A 24,766-nucleotide genomic window follows, 5' to 3' on the forward strand; every position below is an offset into this window, starting at 1 on the left:
ACCCAGCAAATGGAATTTTTATTCCCGATTGATGAAATCGAGCATTCAATAGATCAACGTTAACTATACTTTCTGGCACTATCGTTCGCTATCTCTCGCCGTAGGTTATTTTGCCCCATTTCCAATCTATTCATCGGGCATTGTCGCCGATTGTTCACGATCGCACGATTCAATATCGCGTTCGGTGTCTCTCCGTTAACGACCGTCAAAGTGCACCGGATGCCGTCAATAGTAGACGCGAAAGTGTTAACGGGCGCGTTGCGAAAAAAAGTGAGAAAAAAAAGTGCGAGTATATTGCGATCATCAGTATAAAATGAAAAAACGCTCCCCCGCGCGACGGCGGGATGGAAAATGTGGCCGAATCGTTTTTATCTCGACGTACGCGGCTTTAATTTCGCAGTCATTACCGTTATTATTTCTCCGCGTTCGGCCAAACAATTTACACGATGAATACGCTCGAGTATACAATAACGTACAGAATTAAAAAAGGGATCGACACGTATGAGCAAATATTTCCATACTGACGTTGCTGTACGAGCGCAACATCACCGTCCGACTGAACATTGGCTAATTAAAACTATTTATCCCAAAATGTGTATAAAGGTTCGTTTTAAAATCATCATGGAATAAACGCCGATTATTTGCTCCTATACGTCATCCGGTTTGGCTTTTCATATCATAAACGAATAAAATTATACGCAGTTAACAAAACGCCTGCACACATTTCATGACTCCTATATAATCCAGAGAAATGCTTTCAAAACCGAAATTCTATCAAGAAAATCTGACAGCGTCGCGATAAGTTTTTCTTACGCCACCAATTTCGTTTTCCAATTTCGACTCTCTTCAGACTGTCGAATAGCGAGACTTTCCTCGATGATCGTTGAGTGGATGCTCTCCTCGCGGCTTTGTTCGCCGCAACGAAGGCCAGTGATTAGAGGTGATTCCATTTTTCCAGTTCACCCTCTGGACTACCGCTTGAACTCTCATTATTATAAAGTCACTAACGAACCGAGGAAGCGCCCCGCAGACCATCTAATTTCTCTCTTTCCCTTTTTCGCGTCTGTTCTTTTTTTTAAATCTCTTCTCCCGTCCCCTCCCCGTCTTCTCTCCGATTCTCTCGGTTTCCTTATCGGCCTACGGCCAACGGACCAAATCGATTCCCATCGCAACTCGCAATCGCAAACTGAAGATTGAGGCACTTAAGCTACAAAGTAGTGACGACTTTGAAATATCTGCTTAAGTAATCATAACATATGTAGTAATATCTTGAACTCTGTTTGTTTATGCACCTGTCGCAAACTTTGCCTGCACATGCACTTATAGCACATAAACTTGTGTTTCGTTGGCACGGAGGCAAGTGCTATAAATAGTTTCAGAAGTTATAGAACGTTTGGAGTTTACGATTATGGAATGAATACTTTTATAAATTTTAACATTACGCAACAACTCTCTTTTTAATCATTTTAACATTGCAGATTGTGATTAATCAAAATTTTGTTGTTAAAAAATTTATATATTACATTATTTCTCGCATTATTTATTACAGTTATGGCATTTACTTAGTAAAATAAAGTAATATCATTAGAAAGTAATTATAACGATAAAAAGATTACAACGAAAATATCTTTTCAAGTAAATTGAAGTAAAAATTTCGATGAGAAGAGCCTGTGTTCCGGTACTTCAAGGAGTTTTCATACAATTGAGCAGATTCGATAAAGTTACCACCGGTTCGCATCCTTTCGCTCGCTTTCCGACGAGTTTGAATCATCGGTTTGAAACGCGGTAGTTCGAGCCATTCATTAACGGAGAAAACTTTTAATACCCACTTTTATCAATAACATCAATTCATCAGTGCATTACGTAAAAACGTACTTTACGATTATGCTTTTTGATGTTTTTTATACCTTACATTCTCAATTGTAAAAACAACGTAATTGATAGTTAATATATTCATATTAAATGTTAAATATATATATATATATATATATATATATAAAATAATAATAGAATAATAAACGAATATTGTTAAGGAAATATCACTTACATACTTATATAGGTATATAATCAAAAAATTAAAATATACATAATCAATAATAATAAGTAAAACACGACCGTTATGATGAACAATCATTTCTCTCTAATTCATGAAATACATAATATTTAAAAATAAATCAAATAACTGGTTATTCTGGCGCAGGAACAAAAAAATAGCTTTCCGAAAGCTTTAGCTCTATTTGAACAATAATAAGAGCCATGGGCGTGACAAACTTATTCGCATGGAAACAACGAAGTCTTGAATTCGAAGCTTTCGTAACAGCCAGGAATAATAAAGACTACCCAAGGTAAATGTTTTCACGACGGGTAAGTACGTGCGCACCATGAATATGCAAATCCGCAACAAATTTCCCCTCCTCGCTCCTGCTCCTGCGCCCACGAAACACCTTTTTCTGGTTGCCTGATTAACACCTCGTGAAAGTAAAATCAGCGAATTAGCGATTCCGACTTCCGCCATTACGCGCCCTTATCTTCAATTAATTCAATACGTTCCATTATAATCGATTAATTTTGTTATTAAAATCCCGACGCTCGTTCTTAATTCGCGGTAGATGCCCCGTAGCTGTTTTCGCTCTCTATGTGTTTTCTATGATAACTTCCGCAACGTCACGAAGCTCTTTAGCCATATCGAAGCAATTTTATCTCTCTCGTATCTTCTTTTAAGACGTGTTTACTTTGAAACTTTTAAACCGCCGTACTTTCCTGCGAAGACACTTGTTTTTCGCGTCATCATTCGACGATTTTATGTCTATCTTTAATTTGTTGTCTTTCGTATTTTTTCCAGAAATAATAAGCTATCTGAATTCACTCATTTCTCTCTCTCTCTCTCTCTCTCTCTCTCTCTCTCTCTCTCATTCTCTCTTTCTCGTTCTCTCTGGAATGTCAGTTCGAAGTTTCCAACAACGTCCAGAATAACCAGGTTAAAGTATCTGCGATGCGTGAACATTTCGTTTAATCTTGTTATATCAGATTTCAAATGAGCAGAGATATTCTCGGATGGATCTTCGCGGCAAAAATGCGCGGAACGATATTATCAGCGACTGATATTCGCGCTTTAGTTCGAAACGCAGGGAGAACTGCAGCTTCGCCAAGGTTCTCCGGATAAGGCTTTGTAAAAACTTTCAACCTCGCACCGACGTTTCAGCGTGTTTTATCGTCGCTCGACGTTAAAATAAAGTGACCGCGACGCGAAGCTCTCGCCTGCCGCTCTTTCAGCCATCCTCCTTTCTCAACCATACTCGTCTATCCGCCGTAGTCTCGCTCTTGCTCCGGACTCCGCTTCGCGTACACGGTCTGGGATATTGTTTTAGGGATGGCGTTCGAGCATCAACTGAAAATAGACCTGCCGTTGTGACACGCGTGCGTCTCATCCCTCTCTTTGCACCGTCGCGTCGCCTTCACGCCGGCCACCCTCGACGTACCGCTCCCGGCCAATGTCCGTTTCCCTTTCCCTTTTAACTCATTCACGCGAGTGCAACCCTCGCCTTTCGCGGCATTTTATGGCAATACTAAATTTCGATGGGTGCGTGAAATAAAACGATATCAGGCCTGTTTCCCACTGGCCACTGATACCGACTGCCTATTGTCGCTGAAACTGTCAACAAACCGCGTTTCGTGAGCTAAACCAAGGGAGATTATTCATCTCGTTCTCCAATCCGTGAACGTTTTTCCATTTTACTATCAACTGATATTGCACGACCGAAACTGAGCACGAATGTGCGAGATACTAAAATAATTCCTATGTGTGAGATAAATTTGATTAGTTTTCGTTTGTGACATGGAGATAGAGATAATATGACTGCGATAATAGAGAAAAACGATATAATATTGAAGGTTTAATTAAGCCAGAACAAGTTAATGTGTACTTCATTATGCATGGTTACTGTCGTAGTTTAGAATGTTTCAATGTAAATGTTGCCTGCAGCGTAATATCGATCGCTTCAATAACCTCAGCTAGATGAAGAAAAAATATTCTGAAAAATTCTGCTTTAATCACCAACTTCTATATTTACCTCTATATTAAACATAATTTTTCATTGATATTATATAATATCGTAGTATACCGTTTCGATATTAATTATTCAAATTAAGTAACATAATTAAATTATATTTGTACGATATCAAAATTTCAAATCAAAATTATGAAGAAATTACTTTGAATAATGTTTAAAGCTAATCGTTAGCTAATCAAGAATTACGATAATTATAATTTCGTTATTTATATTTTAAATAATAATATATATATATATAATAATAATAATAATATATTAAATAACGAAGAAAAGTTGTATTTTGTATATTCTATATGTTTTTACAAGAACAGATATCACTAGCGCGATTATTGTTCTAACTTCATGAAGTTTCTCCCTTCAGAAAATTTGACCGTGTAAGGACGACAAGGGTGGCCCCGCCGGAAGTGACGCCTAACAACGAGGAGGAAGGAACCTCCTCGTTTTCCCGGTCGCTGCAAAACACGACAGAGATTTATTAAACTCCCCCGAGAGACGGAAAAGAGCTGAACGAGGAGCGGCGAGCAAACAATAAATTTAGGTTTAAGAAAACAGGATACGATGGTTGAAGGGGGGGATAGGTGACCGCGGACCGCTTTAATTCGAAGGCGCCGCCCCCTGGAGATTGTGTTCAGGTTGATTTGTGACTTGAAGACGATGATTTTAAATTACTTGTTATTTTGCCGTACCGTTTGGCGCATCGGATCACGAAGGGATCAAGACAGAAATCTCGTTGGATATTATCGCCTTTTAGAGTAATCCTAAAGCGAAGTCGTGGAATAAAAAATGGAGAGTATGTGTAAAAAATGCACGATTAGTTTTGAAAAATGCATGAATGATGACATTTCTCACTTTTAATTTTAATGTGACAATTTAATTTAAAATGTAATAATTTTAATTTTAATGTAATAATTTAATTTGATATTTATATTTTTCCTGATGTAGATAACTTCTTGAAATGTTCATAAATATAATTTTCTTCAAAGCAATGTTTTTAATTACACTGAATGATCAATTCCACATAAAGACACGCACGATAGCACTAGCCGACCGTCTGTCTAGTAATCTGCATGGCATCAATAATTCAGCAGAGATAGTTAAGAAAGATTTGGCTTGAAATGACACGATTTGTAATACACGTAAAAATTATTCGGATACTTTTGAACGAACATGCGTTTGCACGCTGACTTCCGTAGGGAATATCATATTTTGCAACAGGAAATCGAGGAAATATGACAGAAAACGTATAACATCGATTGCGAACGGCGCAACTCGATGTAACGCACCACCGCCTTTCGTTGTTGCTGTACATTTCCATTATTGCGCACTTAAACGTGCCGAAACAGAAAATTCGAAAAATTCAATATTATCGTATTGGTGCATTTCGTGCCTATCGGAAATATGAAAAGCATATATCTATGCCGACACAAATTTTATTGTACTACCTGCTGCGCGAGTAAAAATAGTTTGTCGCGAACGTCGCGAATCACTGCAGTGAAATGTACAGTATATCGAATTCCAATTACTCAACATGCTGCAAGCGAGTTTTTATCTCTCTCAATGCAAAACTTTACCTTTCACCATTGAAATTCGTATCATACTTTAAAAATTAATTGCATCTTTTATATTGAAATGAATATTTTATATTAAAGCGAAACGGAGCAGCGCATTGAAAGCAACACAATTCATTGATTTATGTATTCACAAATAACACGTCAAGCCTAATATATAATAAACTATTTTCATATTTGTAATAAGCAGCACATGCTATCATAAATCTATAAATTTACGAATATTAAAATTTTTAATCCATATTTGTATAATTTCAAAATCTTGTTAAATAATAAATCTTAAATAGTAGAATCCTTAACAAAATAATACTACTTCTATTCATATCACATATATGATCAATGATATAAATTTTTTCCAGCAAAGTACAGATTGTTAATATTACATAATACAAAAATACAAAGTAACGGATCTTTCGTAATGTCTTTAGTTATTTTTTGAATGATCAGAAACTTGAATTTTTAAGACATTTCTAAATTATAATCTGCCGAATAAATTATAATCTGATATTATTACACAGCGTTATACAGGCGTTTTTCGCAAATGCTGACACATCGCCGTGCATTATCACGCCACATTCCTCTTTTCGTAAACGTGGTGCGGCTACCCACTGACCATGCCTGCACGTAGAAAGTGCCGCGCGTGCACGGAAATTCAAGCACACTCTCTCTTACTATCACAGCGGAGCACCTTTAAGGCAGCGTCTGCAAGCGAGGAACGTTCCTGGTGCATCGGTCGCGATAAGGAACGCCAAGGGTTACCGGCGATGGTCCGTTCTAATTAATCAGCGATTCGTTAAAACCGTCTCCGCAGGTCGATAACGCTCTACCGGGTTTGCGTTCGCCATCAGAACCCGAAGGACCAACCAGGGACAGGAGGGACGTGGGAGGAGGGCGACAGAGGGTGGGTGGCAAATCAGAGAGGGTGGCTCGGGAGACAGTGGAGGGTGCAGGAAGAGAAGAGAGGGTCTGGCCGGAGGGCGTAGCACGGGTTGCGCCGGGCTATACATTACGAGCTTTAGTAGGGTTTAGCCGTCGCTATGCGGTCACCATTCCGGACCACCTATACATGCGATAGCGCGCGTGTATCGTGCGTAGATACATATACACGCGTGAGCACGAGCGCGCGTGTAATCCCGCGCGTGGATTCGACGGTACATGCGTAGGTCAGCGCACGTGTGTATATATCTACTGCTCGACCTCTAAGTGCGTATCGAGGTGTGCGTAAGCTGTTCGCACGCACGTCATCGTGTGCGTGCTACATATGCGAGACACAGTGTGCTCGGCTCGGAATATACGGGGTGTGCGGAGAAGGCCCGGTTTCGCTCGAGACCATGTAGTAGTCTCCGTGACACTCGACCTCAATGCCCCATGCGATAATGTCTATCAGCTCCATCACGCACTTTAGCGACCGTCTGCGCCAAGATCTTACTGTTTCATCTAATCGTCTTGCGTTAACGAGTACGCTATATTAAAATTATTTCTTGCTCCTTTTTTTTTTTTTTAATCCGTAGCTAAAGGCAATATTTCTGTAACACCCCGTTGACGCTAGTATGCACTACGGCATTTGCGACTCGAGATAAACTGCCTACGTTTGGTAATTTTATGCGGGAATTTATAGACTCCGTGTACACAAGGATGTCTAATTACAATTACTGCGTGCCGCCTGTGCGCGTTGTGGCTTTTGTGCACGTATAAAAATAGCCGCATTACGAATCGCGAATAAGGAGGCGAACGAACAAAAACGTGGGCGATCCACTGCAACGCGCGTTTAGACGCTGCGTTGGATGGAGACGGCATAAGTACTGATGCGAGTCGCAATGAAAAGTTCCGACCGTGTAGAAAGCAAAGTTAATGCTTCGCGAGTTCGCGGATAAAGAACTTTTCCGCCGGCCTCCAAGTTAACTTCGTGACAATTGACAATTCGATGAGACGCGTTCGCGTATTTGCAAAGATGAGGAGATAACTCGATAATTTTCGCGCAATGTATTTGCATCATATCCTGTTTTCTGTCTTTGCGCTCTTCCGCGCGTTGTCGAATTAAGACGAGTAAAGTCACACTACCCACAACTATATAAATATGTGTATGCACACACGGATCCGTGCGCAAAATGTCATCAGTTATTAGATTTTTATAAGATATCTAAATATTAAAATCTGATTCGATTTTTCTCGAAATCTTTGAATTCAAACCTTGCTAATTTAATTAAAGAGATTTACGATCAGAACATATTAGATATTATAGTCGAAATATATATGCTAATAAGATACGATAATGAAATATATCATGGAGTACCTAATGTGATTTTATTTAACGATGTAATAATAAATAATTTAAAAAATACTCTTCCTACGCAAATATAGAAATCTAAATTCGCAGTAAGAATAAATTTGCATTTGTGCATGAGTAATTAACAATAAACCGCATAATAAAAGTTTCATTTAAATACGCACCAACGTTTTTGTTATTTGTCATATATTCTATTTGCAAATTTTTATTTAATTAATTATCATAAGATGACTTTTTTAAATTAAAAACGGTCTATCCAGAGTAATATTAGAAAGACCAATGTGCGCGGCGTAAATGCATTCGCCACATTTGACAGTTGGATATTTCATATAGAAGCGGACTACAATAAAGAGAGAGAGAGAGAGAGAGAGAGAGAGAGAGAGAGAGAGAGAGAGAGAGAGAGAGAGAGAGAGAGAGAGAGAACACATTTTCATGTATTTAAAATAGCGTTTTGTATAGCGTCTATACAAACAAGTATTATCTGTGGAAAAAGTCATGACCACGGTTTGTTATCGTCCTCCATCGTTTTCTGCGTAATTTGGAATACACGCATTCAAGAAGTCACGTTTTGAAGCTCACATATCTCGTCTCACGACAGGTGTTGCTATTCGCGCTTTTAACAAATTAAAGTGCACGGACAAAGAGAGACGTTTCTCCGGGACTAAAAGAGCCGTAGGGACGAAGGGTAAGGGTACGCAGTCAGAAAGAGATGTACGGATGGAGAAGCGGAGGTGGAGGCGAGCGAATTGGTGCTAGGCGAAAAGAAGAGAGAGGCAACGCATAAAGAGAAGCGTCGAGACGTCAGGCGTTTCTCGCTTGCACGGCTTCGTAGAACCACCTTGCTATTATACTGATTACATTTCCAAATGCGCCTACTCGGGATGCTCTCTCCTAACTCTTCCTCCCGGCTCTTTCTTCGCCTCCCGGTCTCTCTCTCGTCTTTCACTACTCCAGCAACATCTACGATCCGACATGTTCTATCTATTTTTTTGCGTCTCTACGGATTTTATGACACTTTCGTCGCTCTTTCTCCCACGGTGCAATATTTCAAGAAATCTTCTCCGGCCCCTTTATCTTTCTCAGACGCGATGTAAGAGCGACTTTCACGCGGAGATGCAGGGTGGACGATTCGCCTAGTCTCGCGACGAAATTCCAGCGAGTTTCCGTCCACTTCCATTTCAGCTTTGTGTGCGTATTGGTATAGAGAGTATCTGAATTTCTAAAAAGGCACGGCGGTCGTTGCCGAGACTCGATGACAATGCGCCGGTAAATCACCCCGGCACAAGACAAAAGGCGGAATTCAATAGGAAAAAGTCGGTCACTGCAACGACGTACTATGGACGCAAAGGCCTTCGTTCGACTGATCGATTTCGAATGAATATTTACGACGATCCGTGCACCCACCACTTTTTGACGCGCCGCGCGCCGATTAGCTCTAAGGAAGAGGTGCGAATAACAATAAGTTTGCGTTGCCGTGCGATAAACTCACCATTTGCATGCGCGGACTTTGTCCCTCTCGCGCATACGAGCTTATGGAAATTATGGAAATCATTTGATAATATCGCCGTAGTAAATAACGAGCGACAAAGAAAGTAACGCGTAGCTTAATAGAGAGTTCGCCAAGTTATCGTGCTATGTACGCCATATGCTTCGAGATATTCGCGAGCGCGCATCCGGTCCGCGTGATAATGCGACATCAATCATGATGATAACGAACGCGCAGAAAGAATCCGCCTGTCTACGAAATATCCCGCGCAATGACCGGACGAGAATAAATGCTGGCGAGTATTGGCAAACAAAGAACGTGTAATATATATCAGCGCAAACCGATTATATTTGCATGCCAACGATATCGACAGCGTTAGGTCATCGACCGACGACGAGTTAAGTATTTTTAATAGGAGACCCAACCAAAGAAGCTCTCTACTCTCGCATTCACTGAACCGTTCGTCAAGTGCAATTGATTACCGCTGTACCGAGAAGTTAATCACAGTCATTCGTTGTCGACTGAACGGAGAAATAAGTTTCAATCATATTAAGATTGAAATTTATTTCTCTTGATAAGGATCACTCGCTAATTCACATAAATATTGTGTATTATGTGAGTGTATTCGCGAAAAAATCTTACACGTGTCAAATTTATTTGGCTCGTCAAGTCAACAAAATATATAATTACATTCATGGATTCTCAAAAAATTTGTTTCTAAGTAACATCCAAGCGATTAAACAGTTAAAGAATTATATTATTTATGCACATAAGAGTATATAATTACGTACTATTTTAATGTTACAATAATATTAAGAAATGGAAAGTATTATAGACATCCCACGGTAGATTTCTTCGCACGCGCACGGTAGGACTTTTCTAAGGACCTTTCTAACGAGATGCGCGGGAGACGGTAGGATCAGCAATGCAATTCTAAACGCGCGGCGACTGTGCAACGCCGTCCGCAATTTCCTCAGTGCACTGTCCATTACGACTTTCGAGGGACAATGAGACTTTATGGACGATTCCTCCCTCACCGTTCTTATCCCCTTGTAGTACCCTACGTGACACCAGTCCTAATGGTGTGCCTGGAGGACGACACACCCTACACCATCAACGTACGCCGACGCGACTTTGCCTTTCTGCTTTATGCAACGTGCACGTTGAGACATGTGTCATTATTTTCGCGCAACTATCTTCCTAGTTACCAACGGCACGTGCGACGTGCCGCTACTCGAACGTGCCAGCGAGATAATACATGTTGCATTTGTTTTCGTTAAAACGCTGACAAAACGCTGCTTCCCAACATGGCGACCCTTTAATCTTCATTCGCGCCGTCTCGTTTGGGATAACCTCGTTTTCTCTGGCGACAATGGCCCTCTCCCTTTTATTGCCACGTGTTGCTCTATCGCGTACGTCAAAGTTCACGGTATTATTATCGCTATAACGTTATTTCTGTCGCAAATTCAAAGATGCACTTGTGTGCGCGATATAAGACATATATTATGTTGAAAAATATCAAGCTGTCGCTCCGAAACGCGACAAATGATAATTTGTCTTAGTGCATATATATATTAATAATTAATTAACTAATTAATATTTTAATGGGCTATCGTGGGATTGTTGGGTATCTACACAAATACGACTAGAAAACAAATATTCATTATCGTATGAATGGTAAATTTTTCTCTATTATTTCGACGCGTAATAAATATTCATTCGTCTTTATTGTGCCCACGTATTCGATACTGTGCCCGCGATAATATTACCATCGTTAATTATAATTTGATTCAATTTCCTCGTTTATAACAATATCCTCGTTAATCCGCATCATATTTTCACTTTTAATCCCGTATCGAGTACTGTCAACGAGTATACTGTTCACGCATTGCTGATTCTATATTATCGATCGTCGTATAATAATCATGTATAATTGGTAAATTACTTGTTAAGCGACCAGAAAATTATGCCGATCCAATATGAAAATCGAGATCATAAATACTATAACTTGTTACATATTATACGCTTCGGGATTTTCCGGCTTTGGCTGCACGTAAGGGATTAAGTGGCGTTGAAAATTACCATTCACCCCCCCCTTCTCACGATCAGATTTGCAACTTAAACGAGTTAAATGACAAACTAAAATGTTAATATGTATCATCAAGAATAAACATCAATAGTGATCAAATTTCATACAACATCATGCCACTTCGACACGTGATGACGTTCTTTTATCGATTGACAATTATTGTTGGTCCATCATTATGTCATCCAATTTATTGCAAAAATTAACAGCATCACATTATTCGATAATATTACATACTGCCTTCGTTACAATTTATATCTTCATAGTAAACCATTTAAGTGACATGACATCGTACAATAATTTGAAAAAAAATAATAATTAATCAAATTTTTTGTCTGTTCCTCAGACAAAAACGTTGAAAATATGTTTATATTATATTAGTATTCCTGCGGCATGACGAAAAACATCTCTTGCCGCGGGGGGGTCGATGTTTTCAAGGCACATCGGAACAGATTTCTAATCTAAAATGTTATTACGTTGTCAGTTCTGTTTATGCATATAAACGTCAATGTGTACATAAAATAATTCGTGCAAAAAAACTCGCTCCAGTTATTTTAGTTAATCAATGGTCAAAATTGTTAAAAACATATTCCATATATCAAAAGTCTGATCATTCGTTTCGTGAAACGGCGTTATCCCGTGACTGCGGTCATTAGAAGATAAATATGATTTCCATTTCGATCCCCGGATCATTTTTCTTTATCAACCAACAAGTTCAAGAATCAGAGAATAATCTATAAAAAGGTTCGCGTGAGTTCCTAATAATGCGCGTGGCAAACGTGCGTAAGAAGTATAATTTACAGCGGACTTTCGTTGAAAACCTCGAATAGAAAAGAAAAACGACGCTTTCGTCATCCTTAGAGACGCTGCAATCAATCTCTATTCCAAAGCGAGGTTTCAAACATTATCGCGTATATCGCGTGTGGAACTCACGCAAACGACAAAATAATCTCGGGTGAGCAATTCGTAGGAACTTATCTGCTCGACATTTACGAGCAAAGCGGAGGCTTTTTCGGAGAGAGCGGTCAGTAAGCCATATCGACAGCGCTACGTAAAATCAATATTTTCTTTAATACGTTTTTTTAGATATTTTCCAAATTATTAGTTTATTTCCAAATTGTTGTAATTATTATTATATTTGCATTTTGAAATAATTGAGATCTTAACTGTTTCTCTGATAAAACAAAATAAATTTGAAATATTTAGTATATTTCTTGATTCGTGTTGTAAAAGGTACATCATATCGTCGCAAAATTGTCTAAAGTGAACTTGGAAACTGGAAATTGCAATATAGCGCCGGCACGGTACCGGGACGCAATTCCAACATATCAATAGCGATAGAAAACGGTGCGAAACCATTCCCCCATCCGTTACACGTTATTCCGTGCGAAAATAGAAATAAAACGATGATTTTTTTTAACGTAGCGTAAATGCGCGTATAATTCGTGTTAATCGCGGTTTTCGAAACAAAATATCGTCTGCGCGTGAAACGCTCAAAGCTAACGGCTTAGCGGGGACTAATTTCTCCTACTTATCGAATCGAAGCACCGCCCGGACAAATTTATCTCCCTGCGCGAGCCTCACATTCCAGTATGCAAGTGCATCGAGACTCGATTCCCACCTACATGCCTATCTCGATGATCGAAATAACAATGGCATGACATCCATCTCTCTAACAGCGAATCGCATCCGCCTGACGTGCAATTCGGAGCACCTCTTTCTCGCTCGGTGCAGCGGCTGTTCACAAACGCTGGGCGTGGTGGGGAGACATGAAGCGCGCCCCGAGGCCCGAAAGGCACGCGACCGATCGCAGGGGCCAGGTATAAGGACTTGGGGGAGGGGAGCAGGAAAAAATGGAATGGAATAGAGAATCCAGCACGCGTAGCGATTATTAGGAACTCTCTTCGCATCCCCGAACACCCACCTGGCTGGTACATCTACGGTCCTCTATGCCTATCGGTCGTACGGTTGCCTCTATCATTGCACACGAGCACTGCACGACACTCTTAAATCACCATCATCTTCGCCACTGATCTCCCCGCTGGAAACCAATCTCTCCTCCCAAGCGAGTCAGCTCGATGGACCAATCAGCGAGCGACGCGGTACAGCGATCGGTCGGTTGGATGGTCACAAGGAAACACCACAGTACCAGTACCGCATTCGCGGATAGATCCAGGTAGAGCAAAAGCTTGCTCCGAGCTGGACGACACTACACTATTGTTCGTTAGCACTGCTGGTCCGCCGTCGATACCGGTCGCATTCCTTCCGAAAGCTCTCGAATGATGACTTGGGACTCAGGGTGGAACGACCTAGCACGCGACTCGAGCAGAGTTCGGGAAGCAGAGGTGGTAGAGTTTGTCGACCGAGTCCACCCGACTGCACCCACCTCGAGACGCGAGGGCGCAGACCGTGTTATACGCGACACGGACAAACCTACGGTGACATTGGAGACGCGCGAGATCGACGTTCGCGGTTCCGGGGCTGGCAGTGCACTGACTCCGGCCTCCTCGTTCGACCCGACAATCCGCGGCTCTGACTCCCACGCGGCGCATGCGTAGCTCAACATGGCTACGTTGCGCCGTCGTCGTCGTCGGTCGTCGTCGTCGTCACCGTCGCCGATGTCGTCGTCGTCGTCGTCGTCGTCGTCGTCTTCTTCATGCCCGTCACCCGTCTAGCTCGCTCCGTCTCTTTCCATTGTGATTCCCTCTGTGCGCGATCGTGCGTGTGGCATTGCGCGCATGTGTGTGTGTGTGTGTGTGTATGCTGGTACACACGCGCTGTCGTGCTTCATCCCCCAAATCGGCACCCCCGAGAGAGGAGGGAGAGGGAGAGAGAAAGAGAGAGAGAAAAAGAGAGAGAGGGAGAGAAAGAGAGAGAGAGAGAGAAAGGAGAAAGGCTTCTGCCCCGGCGGCAGCAGCCACGTCCCGCGAAAGAGGTGAGACAGCGCGTCGGCGGTTCTCGCGCTCTTTTCGTGTAAAGCCCGGTCTACATAGGCCGCAGTTCGCAAAACGCAAGCACACACACAGTCAACATGTCAACATAACCTCTTTGTTAGGTTGACATGTAGACTGTGCGTGTGTCTTGCGTTTTGCGAACTGCGGCCTATGTAGACCGGGCTTAAGAATAAGACGCGGCAGGTGGTTTACACGATGGGCGATTGCCGGCGTGCGCCCTTCTTTGGCGTACGCGATTATCGGGTGTCGAATGAGTTCACGTGATCGAGCACTTAAGTCATGGACTGTTCCCTGCAGCATACGAACGCATGACTTCTACAGGTCATGAATGAAATTAGGGTTAACTGCGGCGATTATGCAACGCATTGATGTACACCTTCTGTTATTTATAATTCGTGTGCACGCAGTGCACGCATTTAGACGCAGAACGGAATGAATAAAATACCAGTTACGAATACAAGGATAGAATTTACTCACCAGTCGATGCGTCGTCGTCGTTGCTTTCTCCGTGATGGCCCGGTTGCTCCAGGTTGCTCCAAGACTCGCACTGAGCCGCGGCAACTTTATACTAATACGCAGACCGTTTCTTCGTAATGTTGCGGTATCATTTGCACTCTTAATCGATGAAAATCACACACGCGCTGCGCTGCCAATATTTATTACGCACGAGATGTGTTTAGAACGATCAAACAACACGCGAAAAAACGATCGTTTGCTATTTATTAGTCCAGCACGCGACGCGTTCCGTCCGATGGCCAACTATGAAGACGCCACGGCAACTTGACGCACACCATTTCTTCGTGATGCTGCAATATCACTCTCGCACTTATTTGACAGAAATAACGCTTGCTCTACCGGCAACGATATGTTGTAACATTATGATCGTCCGATTCTTCGTTATAATCTGCACATATATGTCTCCGGCGCGAAACAAACAACTTAAAAAAAAACGTCGTGCGATCACCGCGGAGTACTTCGATAACGACTCCAACTTAATAATCGTGATTAACTGAAATCGATGCTCGTAATCGACCTTCGTTGCTTTGTTCTAATAATCTGATTATTAATCTATTATTACCATTATTCTCTCCGCCTTCTCTCCGCCGCGTTTTCGGTACATTACCTTCATTTAAAACAATTACTGTGAGCGAACAAGTATCGGGAGTGTCAAATCGGACGACGGCGAGAAGCAGCAAGCAGCGAGGAGGCAGGCTTCGATACCGGGCCAACAGCGGTGCGCCGACGGGTGAGTGAACGCATTTATCACATACGATGGTCTTCAGGGTAACGTGTTTCGAGTTACGAGTCGTGTGTATTCTTGCCTCGAAAACTAAACAAATTGTCGAAAAATTGATAATATATAGCGAAGTTGAACGGAAGTCTGGCAGCAATATCTTAAATTATTTATTAACCCGGGAACGGTCACCTGAGGTGATTTTTACACCTCAGTGTCGAAAAAAAGAGGCTCACGTCACAGCAATTTTAATGTGCCTTTTTCATCTTTTAAATATTTTTTCGATTTCTCATTTTTTTCCAGAAAATATCGTGAATAAATCTGTGTACCTACTTACTGTCCTCAAATACTAATAAATTATAAAAAAATATGCAATATGTAATTAATATCTAATAATTTCTTTTAATTGGAGGATAAAAAATATTCCAAAATATTTAAATGTGACCATTTACGCAAAAAAGAATTAAGTGACCGTTTCCGGGGTTCAACATCATTCATCAAACAAGTGTTACGTGTTGTAAGGTTGCAACTTTTTTTTTTAAACGACCAATTTCAAATTTAATGTCTCCTCCGAAAGATAGCCCAGTTTTCTTCGCTCGAGCCCCAATCGTGCGGGGGGTGCAGTTTGGAATATATAAATTCCTGTAATCAAGTGGACTCGAACCCGGTTCCTCGGAGTAACGAGTCTGGCGCTTTACCACAAAACCACACTGCCACCCTTTAAAAAAGAGACGGGCGCCACGCGCGACGTCTCAAACAGTATATAAGACAAAATTTTTAAGTATTGATCCACACACGGCTCATGTAACAGCTGTAGAATTACTGGTAAATACAAACAAGACTATAGTAATGCAGCTGCAGGTTGCAACGTGGTACCAAAACTCCCAAGCTCCCCAAGCTTGACGACCAATTTCAAAGTAGCTTCTAATTTTCTCACGGAATTTTAATATAAAGATTCTCTAAAGTAACATACATACATACATATTTGCGAAGAGACTGCCTATTGTAATTTAAAATCAGAAAGGATGATAAATATAGAAAACGGAAATGTCGATTATGAGACGCTGCTATGATAGGTTTCGAATTTACATATTTGTAAATCGCTTCGTTTAAATCTGAACCCGATTCTTAAGGATGATAGGATAATGACACCTCGCTGATGCATATGTAAATTGAAACGAAGCTCTGACTGACATCGAGAGACTGGTCTCGCCTTGGCATGTTGATCGAAACGAGATTATGCTGCAGTTGCTATAGGTATAACGTATAACATGCATAACCGTGATTTTCCAATGGAAGATACAACGCATTGATCGAAATAACATTGTGATTAAGTGGACGCGGTTATCCATATGTTATGACTATTGATCGAAAATATCTTTAATTGTTTATTGACATAACTAAAAGAATAACGCTTGCAGTGTAAAGGATAAAAATACGGGATAAATTATTCATATAAGAAAAAAGTTAAATTTCAAATAGATTTCCGACAAAAATTCTTTCTATACTCTCCATGCACTCCGCGATATCACGCCTTTATTTCCATACGCTGTCTGACTTTACGTATATATCCCGCCTTCCTCTATTCTCCTCATTCAAAGGTCGTCGTTTTATACATTGGACCATCTCTGACTCTTTCGTGGATCAGCTCTCCTTTCCGATCTTTCTAGGTATCTCGAAGAGGAATAAGAGGTACGGAACGGAGGCCTCGAACTCACGTCTCCTCTCGCGCTCAACCGAACGAACTATCCGCCTTCTTTGCCCGCGCCCTCCATTCTCTTCTTGACTGCATTTTCGTCCCTTATTAGATATTCTATTTTATTGAACGAAGCCTTCGTTCCTTCCTTCCTGCCTTCCTAGTTCCTAGCGTTCCCACTTGCAGCCTTTCGCTTTGCCGTCGACTATACGCGCGAGGATACGTCCCTCCCTTCCTGTGGGAATCTATCTACCCTATCTTCTTTTCAATCACCCTCCTCTCCTCCCTGCTACCGGTACCATCCGCCAGAAACGCCTGCCCCTCTTTTTTGACGACGTGCCTTTCGTCCGCGACATCGTTTTATTCCGCGTCTCGAATTTCAAACGTTATTATTCATCCTTCCGCGAAACTCCTTCGCGAATCTTAGATCTTCGTCGTCGAGTATTTCCGGTTAGGCGCGCGCCCGGATATCATTCTTCTTTTTCTTCTACCTTTCGACTTTCGCGGCGTTACGTGGGAGCTGCACGTTGATTCTGCTTCTCGCAAGGGAAACGGAAAGTTGGAACGACGATGGGATGGTTACGATGACCGAGGGAGAATGGAGAATGTAAGATAGACGAGAGTGAGGAAAGAATTTTCTCCGTATTTTCAAAAGAGGTCGAAACCGTATTTTGATGCGGTAAAAGCTAAATTTTATTCCCATAAGATTCTATCGGGGTGACTACCACATTGAATCGCACAATATGATCGTAAGTTTGTAAATGGTCAAGTTAAATTTGGATACGGTTTGACGATTCGAATTCGGTAGTCGACGAATATTCTCGCATCGAAAATTCAAACTATACCTGAAATTCAATTATTTCGTGTACTACGTATATTTCGAAATCGCATTGACTAAAACTATTGTATTTTCTGTTTCTAAATCGGCTTAATATAAAAGTAATTGTGCATAAAATATTTAAATTGATATTAATATTAAATATTAACTATTCAATTTTAAATATGAAAAATTTAAATGATTTTAATGCATACATTTGCCTATATAATAAAACCTAAACTGGACTAAATATTAATGAAGTAAATTATTTTCTGTAATAATATATCTATAAGGTTAAAGTGTACAGCGATAGTAATTATGATAATTGCTACCGGAAATTTAATATCACCAACACACACACAATAAATCCAACAAGCTTAATGCTTGGCGCAAATCATAAATTAACGCATTTTCGCTGACGAGAATAATTATTTAATGTTATGTTACGTCGCGCAATTTCCAAACACACTTTTTCGTTACTTTTGGCACTTTATCTTTCTTCTTATGCTTTTTCACGGAAATGAGAATAGGATTCATTCTATGCGACCAGTCAAATAATCGGTAACGAGACAGCGATCTCTTCATTCGACCCTAAGTAACTCGGATTCTTGAAATAACGAGGTACGAGGGGACGTGCGACCGTAGAAAAGTGGGTAATCTTCGTCCTCGTCGTCATCGTGCGAATGTCGTCCACACGTACGTGGCGGAACGGGGAACACGCAGAGTCTTCGGTCTCGTAATAATATCCGCCCGAACAGGACCCGCAGGGCGCACCCTTTTTCTCGTGGTTCTTCTGATCCGAACAATCATCGTCTCTCTCTCCGGGACGTCATCCTCGGATGATCCTACCGGGCTTCCCTCGTCGATTCATGCAACCGACAACGAAGCCTATCGCGTTTTAACATCCCTGCTCGCGCCTTTACAACATGCTTGTATGATTACCTTCCAGATACGGAAATAGTTATCCTTTATAGTTAATAATTTTTATTGATATTTTATACCAGGAACCATATACCAAAAACGTAATAATAAAATGTTAAAAGAAACTCTCTTATTACGATTAAGTTTTTATGAATTAAAAAAAGCATAAGAAATACTTTTGTATAAAATTATAAAATTATTTTGCTACATTATTTGCTATTTTAAAGATCGGAAGTTGTAGTTTTATTCTAGCCGTTTCTCTGTTACCTTCATCTCCTTCTTCGTATCTTTCGTCAACGACTGATTATGTCAGGCGGAGTTAAGACCGCGTTTGTTTATCTGATTTAACGTTATAACGGCAGGCAGTGAGACAAGCTACCGTAGAACGTCGTGGTGGTATATTTCGTGTAACTAAGATTGAGCAGGAGAAAGAGAGAAACGAAAATAGAGGCAGCAGGAGAGACAGCAAAGGACATGGGACGAAAGAGCGGGGAATGGAGGAGAGATATCCAAGACGCTCTGTCGCCGGAGGCGAAGACGGCCCTCCTTCGAAGAGCAGTTTAGTTACGATGAATGGACCGAATGAATCACGCGGACCAATTAAGGATTACAGTAGGCGACGCTCCACCATCACCGGTCCCGCTTTGGAGTCGATACCAGAGGTGCGAGGACCACACAAAGGTATCCCCAACATGGGGGGGGGGGGCAAACCGAGTTTCTTCATGCTTGCTTAGCCTTCGCTGGCTTGCACTTAATTGGAACTTAAGTATACTTTCCGGGCGCTACATTCCGTCGCTTTCCGGAGTTATATCGAGCTGAGAATTTCCTCAGATTAGAGACAAGAACAATTTTAAGCAAAGTATCGAAACGTTAAAATTTCTAAAACCCTCTTATTCCAATTAAGAGCACTGATCTCTTTTAGTAGTTAAGTAAATTTTTTTTTTATTTGCTTCCTTATAAAAAGGAAAAAATTATATAGCAAAAGAAATAGATAAAAGAACTGTTTTAATTATATCTCTCTTTATCTAGTATCTTTAGCATGTATATAATAGCCACAATATGATAACTCATCGTCAGTATAATACAATTCTTAGAACGAGCGTTTATTTGCTTGCCTCACTAAAGGTCTTACAAAAACATTAAATGATATCACATTAATAATATTATTATTAATCAAATTCATGCGATTGTAGTTAAAAGAGAAGCGCGGAGAGAGAGGAGAGAGAGAGAGATATTGTCAATTGATTTTGTGGGGTAACGCGCTATTGATCGGCAAACTATAAAAATTGACGAAAAATTTTTTTTTGTCAGAAAGTCGTATCTCTTGTTAAATATACTATCTCAGAGCTATACCGTTTTCAGGGCTAGTTACGAATGTTCCTTATCGTAACGTTCGATATAAAAACAGATAATAGAACATTTCGAAATGAAATGGAATGAGCTGATTAATCATCATGTTTTTTTATCCGCGCGGATAGCACTCACTAAATTAATCGAGAACTTGTGAGATATTTAATGGCTGAAATAGCTCTGTGTGTGTAAGTCGTTCACGATTTTCTCATTGATATATACAACTGTTAAGATATCTATTATTTTACCAAAATTTCAACATTTATTAGATTACGCAGCAACGTAAGGCTTCATTTTTGCCCTAAATCTCTAAATTTTATTATATGAAAGTTTTAGATAAGATGAAAACAGAATAGCACATCGTGCAGGATTAACACCGTGCTTTAATTTAGTGGGTGCTATACGCGTTCACTTCGTAGTTTCAGAACCAATCTACCGTACGCGCGCGTATATCTGAGCCATCTACTAATTTATCTCCGACAGCGCCAACCGAGCTACGTTACCAGTTACCACCTCTTTCTTCTATCGTTAACGAGATCATAGACAGCACGTCACGCTTGCAACATCGATAGATTTCACATGAGATTTTTTTCCGTAGTCTTAATCACCGGATAGATATATACCGCGTAATTCCAATTTCGCACATGTCGAAAGAACCCGCTGCGCTTGTCCGAAGTCCTGGAACGCTCCCAAAGAAATCCTTCTTTCGTGAGGTCCAAACGATCACTCGGATATTTTTGTGCCGTTGCCAGATTCGTTTCGAAACTCGCGATTCAGCCGTGCCTCATAGTAACCGTACAACGATAGTAGTAGCAATCGTTAAGACAAAGAAAGAAACGAAAACGACGCATCATACGACGTATATATAAAAGCATATAACTTATTCATGTTGATACGTGCTATATATATTCGCATCGATCGTTGCGAAAATTTTCAGTTGTCATTCGCAAACTATCACTTTTCGTCTTTCATGCGCGCGTTCATGGTCGAGCTATAAGGTCCACTTTAATATAATTTATACACGTACACTTTAGTAGGGCAGATGCTTCTAAGAATATCGCGAAACTAAACATATCTATTACATTACAAAACATCTTTAACAATATTGGTTTGGTCTTTCGTGACATTGTCAGTGTATAGCCAGTTAAGACACAATATCAATTTTATATATATCTACATGGCATATAAATAATTTTATTAAAATTTGAGTCAGACAAATATACTAATAAATCGCACGAGTATACTAATAAGTAATGCAAAGCAATAGAAATAGATCTCTTATTTTATTAATGTTATAAAACAAATTTATCTTTATCATTCGAAAGCATTTATTTAATTAAAGATAAGCTACTAATAAAACAATCCGATTAGATACAACTGCTGTACTCTAACTAATTAAGTTTGCACGAAGCTGATGTATTTAGAACAGTCAAGACAGTACCGAAGAGAAATATTTTTATTTATTAGCGATGATTGCTCGGTTAGCGGTGCATATACATCTAAAAATCCATATTTTAATTATAATGCAAAGCCCTTTCTCTCCAAAATGACGCTTCGAGAGACAAATAGCCACGTCTTTTGTTTAGCCACGTGACTTTATGAAGGGGTGATTATGCGGAGATTGGGGAGGGAGAAACGCGTGCCCGAAACGGAAGAAAGATTTTCCGCGTCGACGTAATTTGCTTCGTGGACACTGACTGTTGTCCAAACGCCGAAATTACTCGTACCATTAAATCTGAGAAACTTGCTCGCTATCGAATTAATAAACAAATGGGGAGACTTTCGAGACGTTCGGTGTTATATCCGTTCAGCGAGAAATCCCTTCACGTGCGACTAATAACAACGTTCGCCTTTTCTTTCCTGAAAGCCCGGAAAACTCGGTAACTATACGACCGTTCTCTACCGAAGAACTCTAATTTCTCGGATTTGGACTGTCACCGCTTCATACGACCGCGACGGCGCGGCGCATTTACTGACCGCGGTAGTACATGGAAAAGATCGTGACCAGCAAATGAAATAACCCAGGATCGTTTTTCTTTTTTCTCTCCTTATCCCGACCTGTCCTGTCAACTGTAACTCCGCAGACGTTCTACGCGAAGTCGTGACTCGGTCTGCCCGAAACGATGGAAGTAGCATCTCGTAAACGTACTCGGAGCCAACGAGTTGAAATCAAATGGCTATATATGATATTTAGAAATGGAAAAAAAAAACATTTTTTATTTCGCTCGGAAGCGTAGTTTATTGATTCAACTTATCTTATTTTTAGACATTATAATTGTTGGGAAGTATATCGTTAACTTTCGCATTTTTTCTATATCAGAGATATGTTAATGTTTATTCAAATAAAAAAGAAAATCTTACAAATAAGCAGCATATTTAAATGTATGCCATAAAAATCGAGATACTGAGCCTCCAAAGTTTCAATTTTTACCAAAATTTAGTAGAAGTTGAAACTTTGAGGCTCAGTAGCTTGATTTTTTATACCGCAAGAGGTACTGAAATTTATACCACGCATAAAGCACACCTAAATTAACGTATATTCAGAGTTTCACGAAAATCTATAGAAAATCGATTTTCTCTAGTATAAGGACCGGTGAACGTCCTTAAATGCGACTGAAAAATTGTAGAAATAGCAGCCTCTTCCTTTTCTCGACCCTTAATTTTCGAGAACTCGCGCCGAGGGCGCCCTACGAATCGCTTCGCGTCATCGATAACGTCCTAACATTCTCCGAATCCGGCAACGCGAACACGTACGAAACACGACGAAGAACGAGAGCCGTCGAGGCGCCCACACCGATGCACTCTCGCCGAAGCCAGAGCTATCCATCTTATACGCGCGTCTCTCCGAAGAGGTTTTATTCCGTGCCGTTCCCAACCCTCTGGCCCGTCTTTCTCCCGCGATAACGCCAGCCTTACAACTGATTGTGAGCGAGGGATGTCGCACCCTATTCGAACGTTCCTCCTACGTTTCGTTCGGGATCATCCGAGACAACTTAAATCTTCGACACCTTCCTCACGAGTTCACATCTCGATGCCCAGCATCGATCGCTTTTGGCTGAACGTTACTATACCCGTGTGTTTGATCCTTCATGATTATACTTTATTGCGATTCTTTGTTGCAAGCATTGCTTTTTTACGCGCAGTTTAGATTTTCACGAAACATAATGCCCAAATAATAGACGGATATATTCCGCGAGTGAAATAAAAAACAGTCGATTCAGACAGCCGCGTTAATTCTTCCGAATACATAGAACATATTACAAGCGCGAGTTTTTGTGCCAAGTAATTTGATGCGCTGCGTTCGAAACAAATGGAAATGCTTTTACGTATTTTCTATTTGAGATTAAATCACGAACGTTATTGTGCGTAAATTTTAAAAAGAGAACGACAGCAGTTATTCGATTAAATTTAATGGCTCCTCCGAAAGATAGCCCAGTTTCTCCGCACGAGCCCCACTCGTGCGGGGCGGTGCAGTTTGGAATATAAAAATTCCTGTGATCGGGTGCTGGACTCGATACAGTAACGATGTTATTGACGCGCGTAGTGTTTCGGCTGTCATTAGAACTCTGACGCTTTTAGAAATACAGGTATTAATAGCGAGCCCGCGTCAATAACATCGGCAATAGCAGTATCGTTGATCACACGGTAAACGTGTAGATATTAAGAATTCATTTCCAATAAACACGCGAATTTTACTTGCATAAAATTATCGCTCGCATAAAAGTGGGCAACGGGATTCGCTGATGATCAAATGTCATTTGCATACCATATAATCGCGTAACGAAACAAAAGTAATATCATTTAATTCAGTTATTTTGAATAAAAAGCGACTGCAGACAAATATAACAGTAATATAATTCGAAGCGCTATGTTTAAGCTTTGACTCAATAACGTTAAATCGATAATAACACGAATGGAAAATAATAATCGTGCAAATATACAGAATTATTCGGGTAAAATCCTGCAGGCTCTGTTTTCTTGGAAATTATATTGGAGAAACAGGAGAAAGAAATTCCCCCTTTTAATATTTTAAGCTTGTTCGATGTTAACCCGGAAACGGTCACTTAATTTAAATTCTTTTTTGCATAAATGGTCACTTTTAAATATTTTGAAATAAAAGAAATTATTAGATATATTAATTACATATTGCATATTTTTCTATAATTTATTAATACTTGAGGACAGTAAGTAGGTACACAGATTTATTCACGATATTTTCTGGAAAAAAATAAGGAGAAACCGGAAAAATATTTAAAAGATGAAAAAGCAGCACATTAAAATTGCTGTGTGTGTGTGA

At 40.4% G+C, this 24,766-nt stretch overlaps 1 protein-coding gene across 10 annotated transcripts in view; it reads right to left on the reverse strand.

The window, feature by feature from the left end:
* Nucleotides 1-24,766, reverse strand: part of Ten-m (teneurin transmembrane protein Ten-m) — a 514,620-nt gene that overhangs the window by 185,042 nt on the left and 304,812 nt on the right. The window contains exon 1 of one of the 10 annotated variants that reach the window (XM_077400005.1): nt 14,929-15,119. The exons of 8 other annotated variants lie outside the window; for them this stretch is intronic. Coding sequence is in view for 1 of the 2 variants with exons in the window: in XM_077400004.1 (XP_077256130.1) it covers nt 13,422-13,434 (13 nt within the window). In the remaining variant the exon portion in view is untranslated. Of the gene's footprint in view, nt 1-13,421; nt 14,062-14,928; nt 15,120-24,766 lie in introns of those variants that run through there. One more of the 10 variants, XM_077400004.1, reaches the window with a different exon arrangement.

The sequence above is a fragment of the Temnothorax americanus genome, unplaced genomic scaffold (assembly GCF_048541705.1).
Source record: "Temnothorax americanus isolate GAGA-0224 unplaced genomic scaffold, ASM4854170v1 Scaffold13, whole genome shotgun sequence".
In the NCBI taxonomy this organism is placed as follows: Eukaryota; Metazoa; Arthropoda; class Insecta; order Hymenoptera; family Formicidae; genus Temnothorax; species Temnothorax americanus.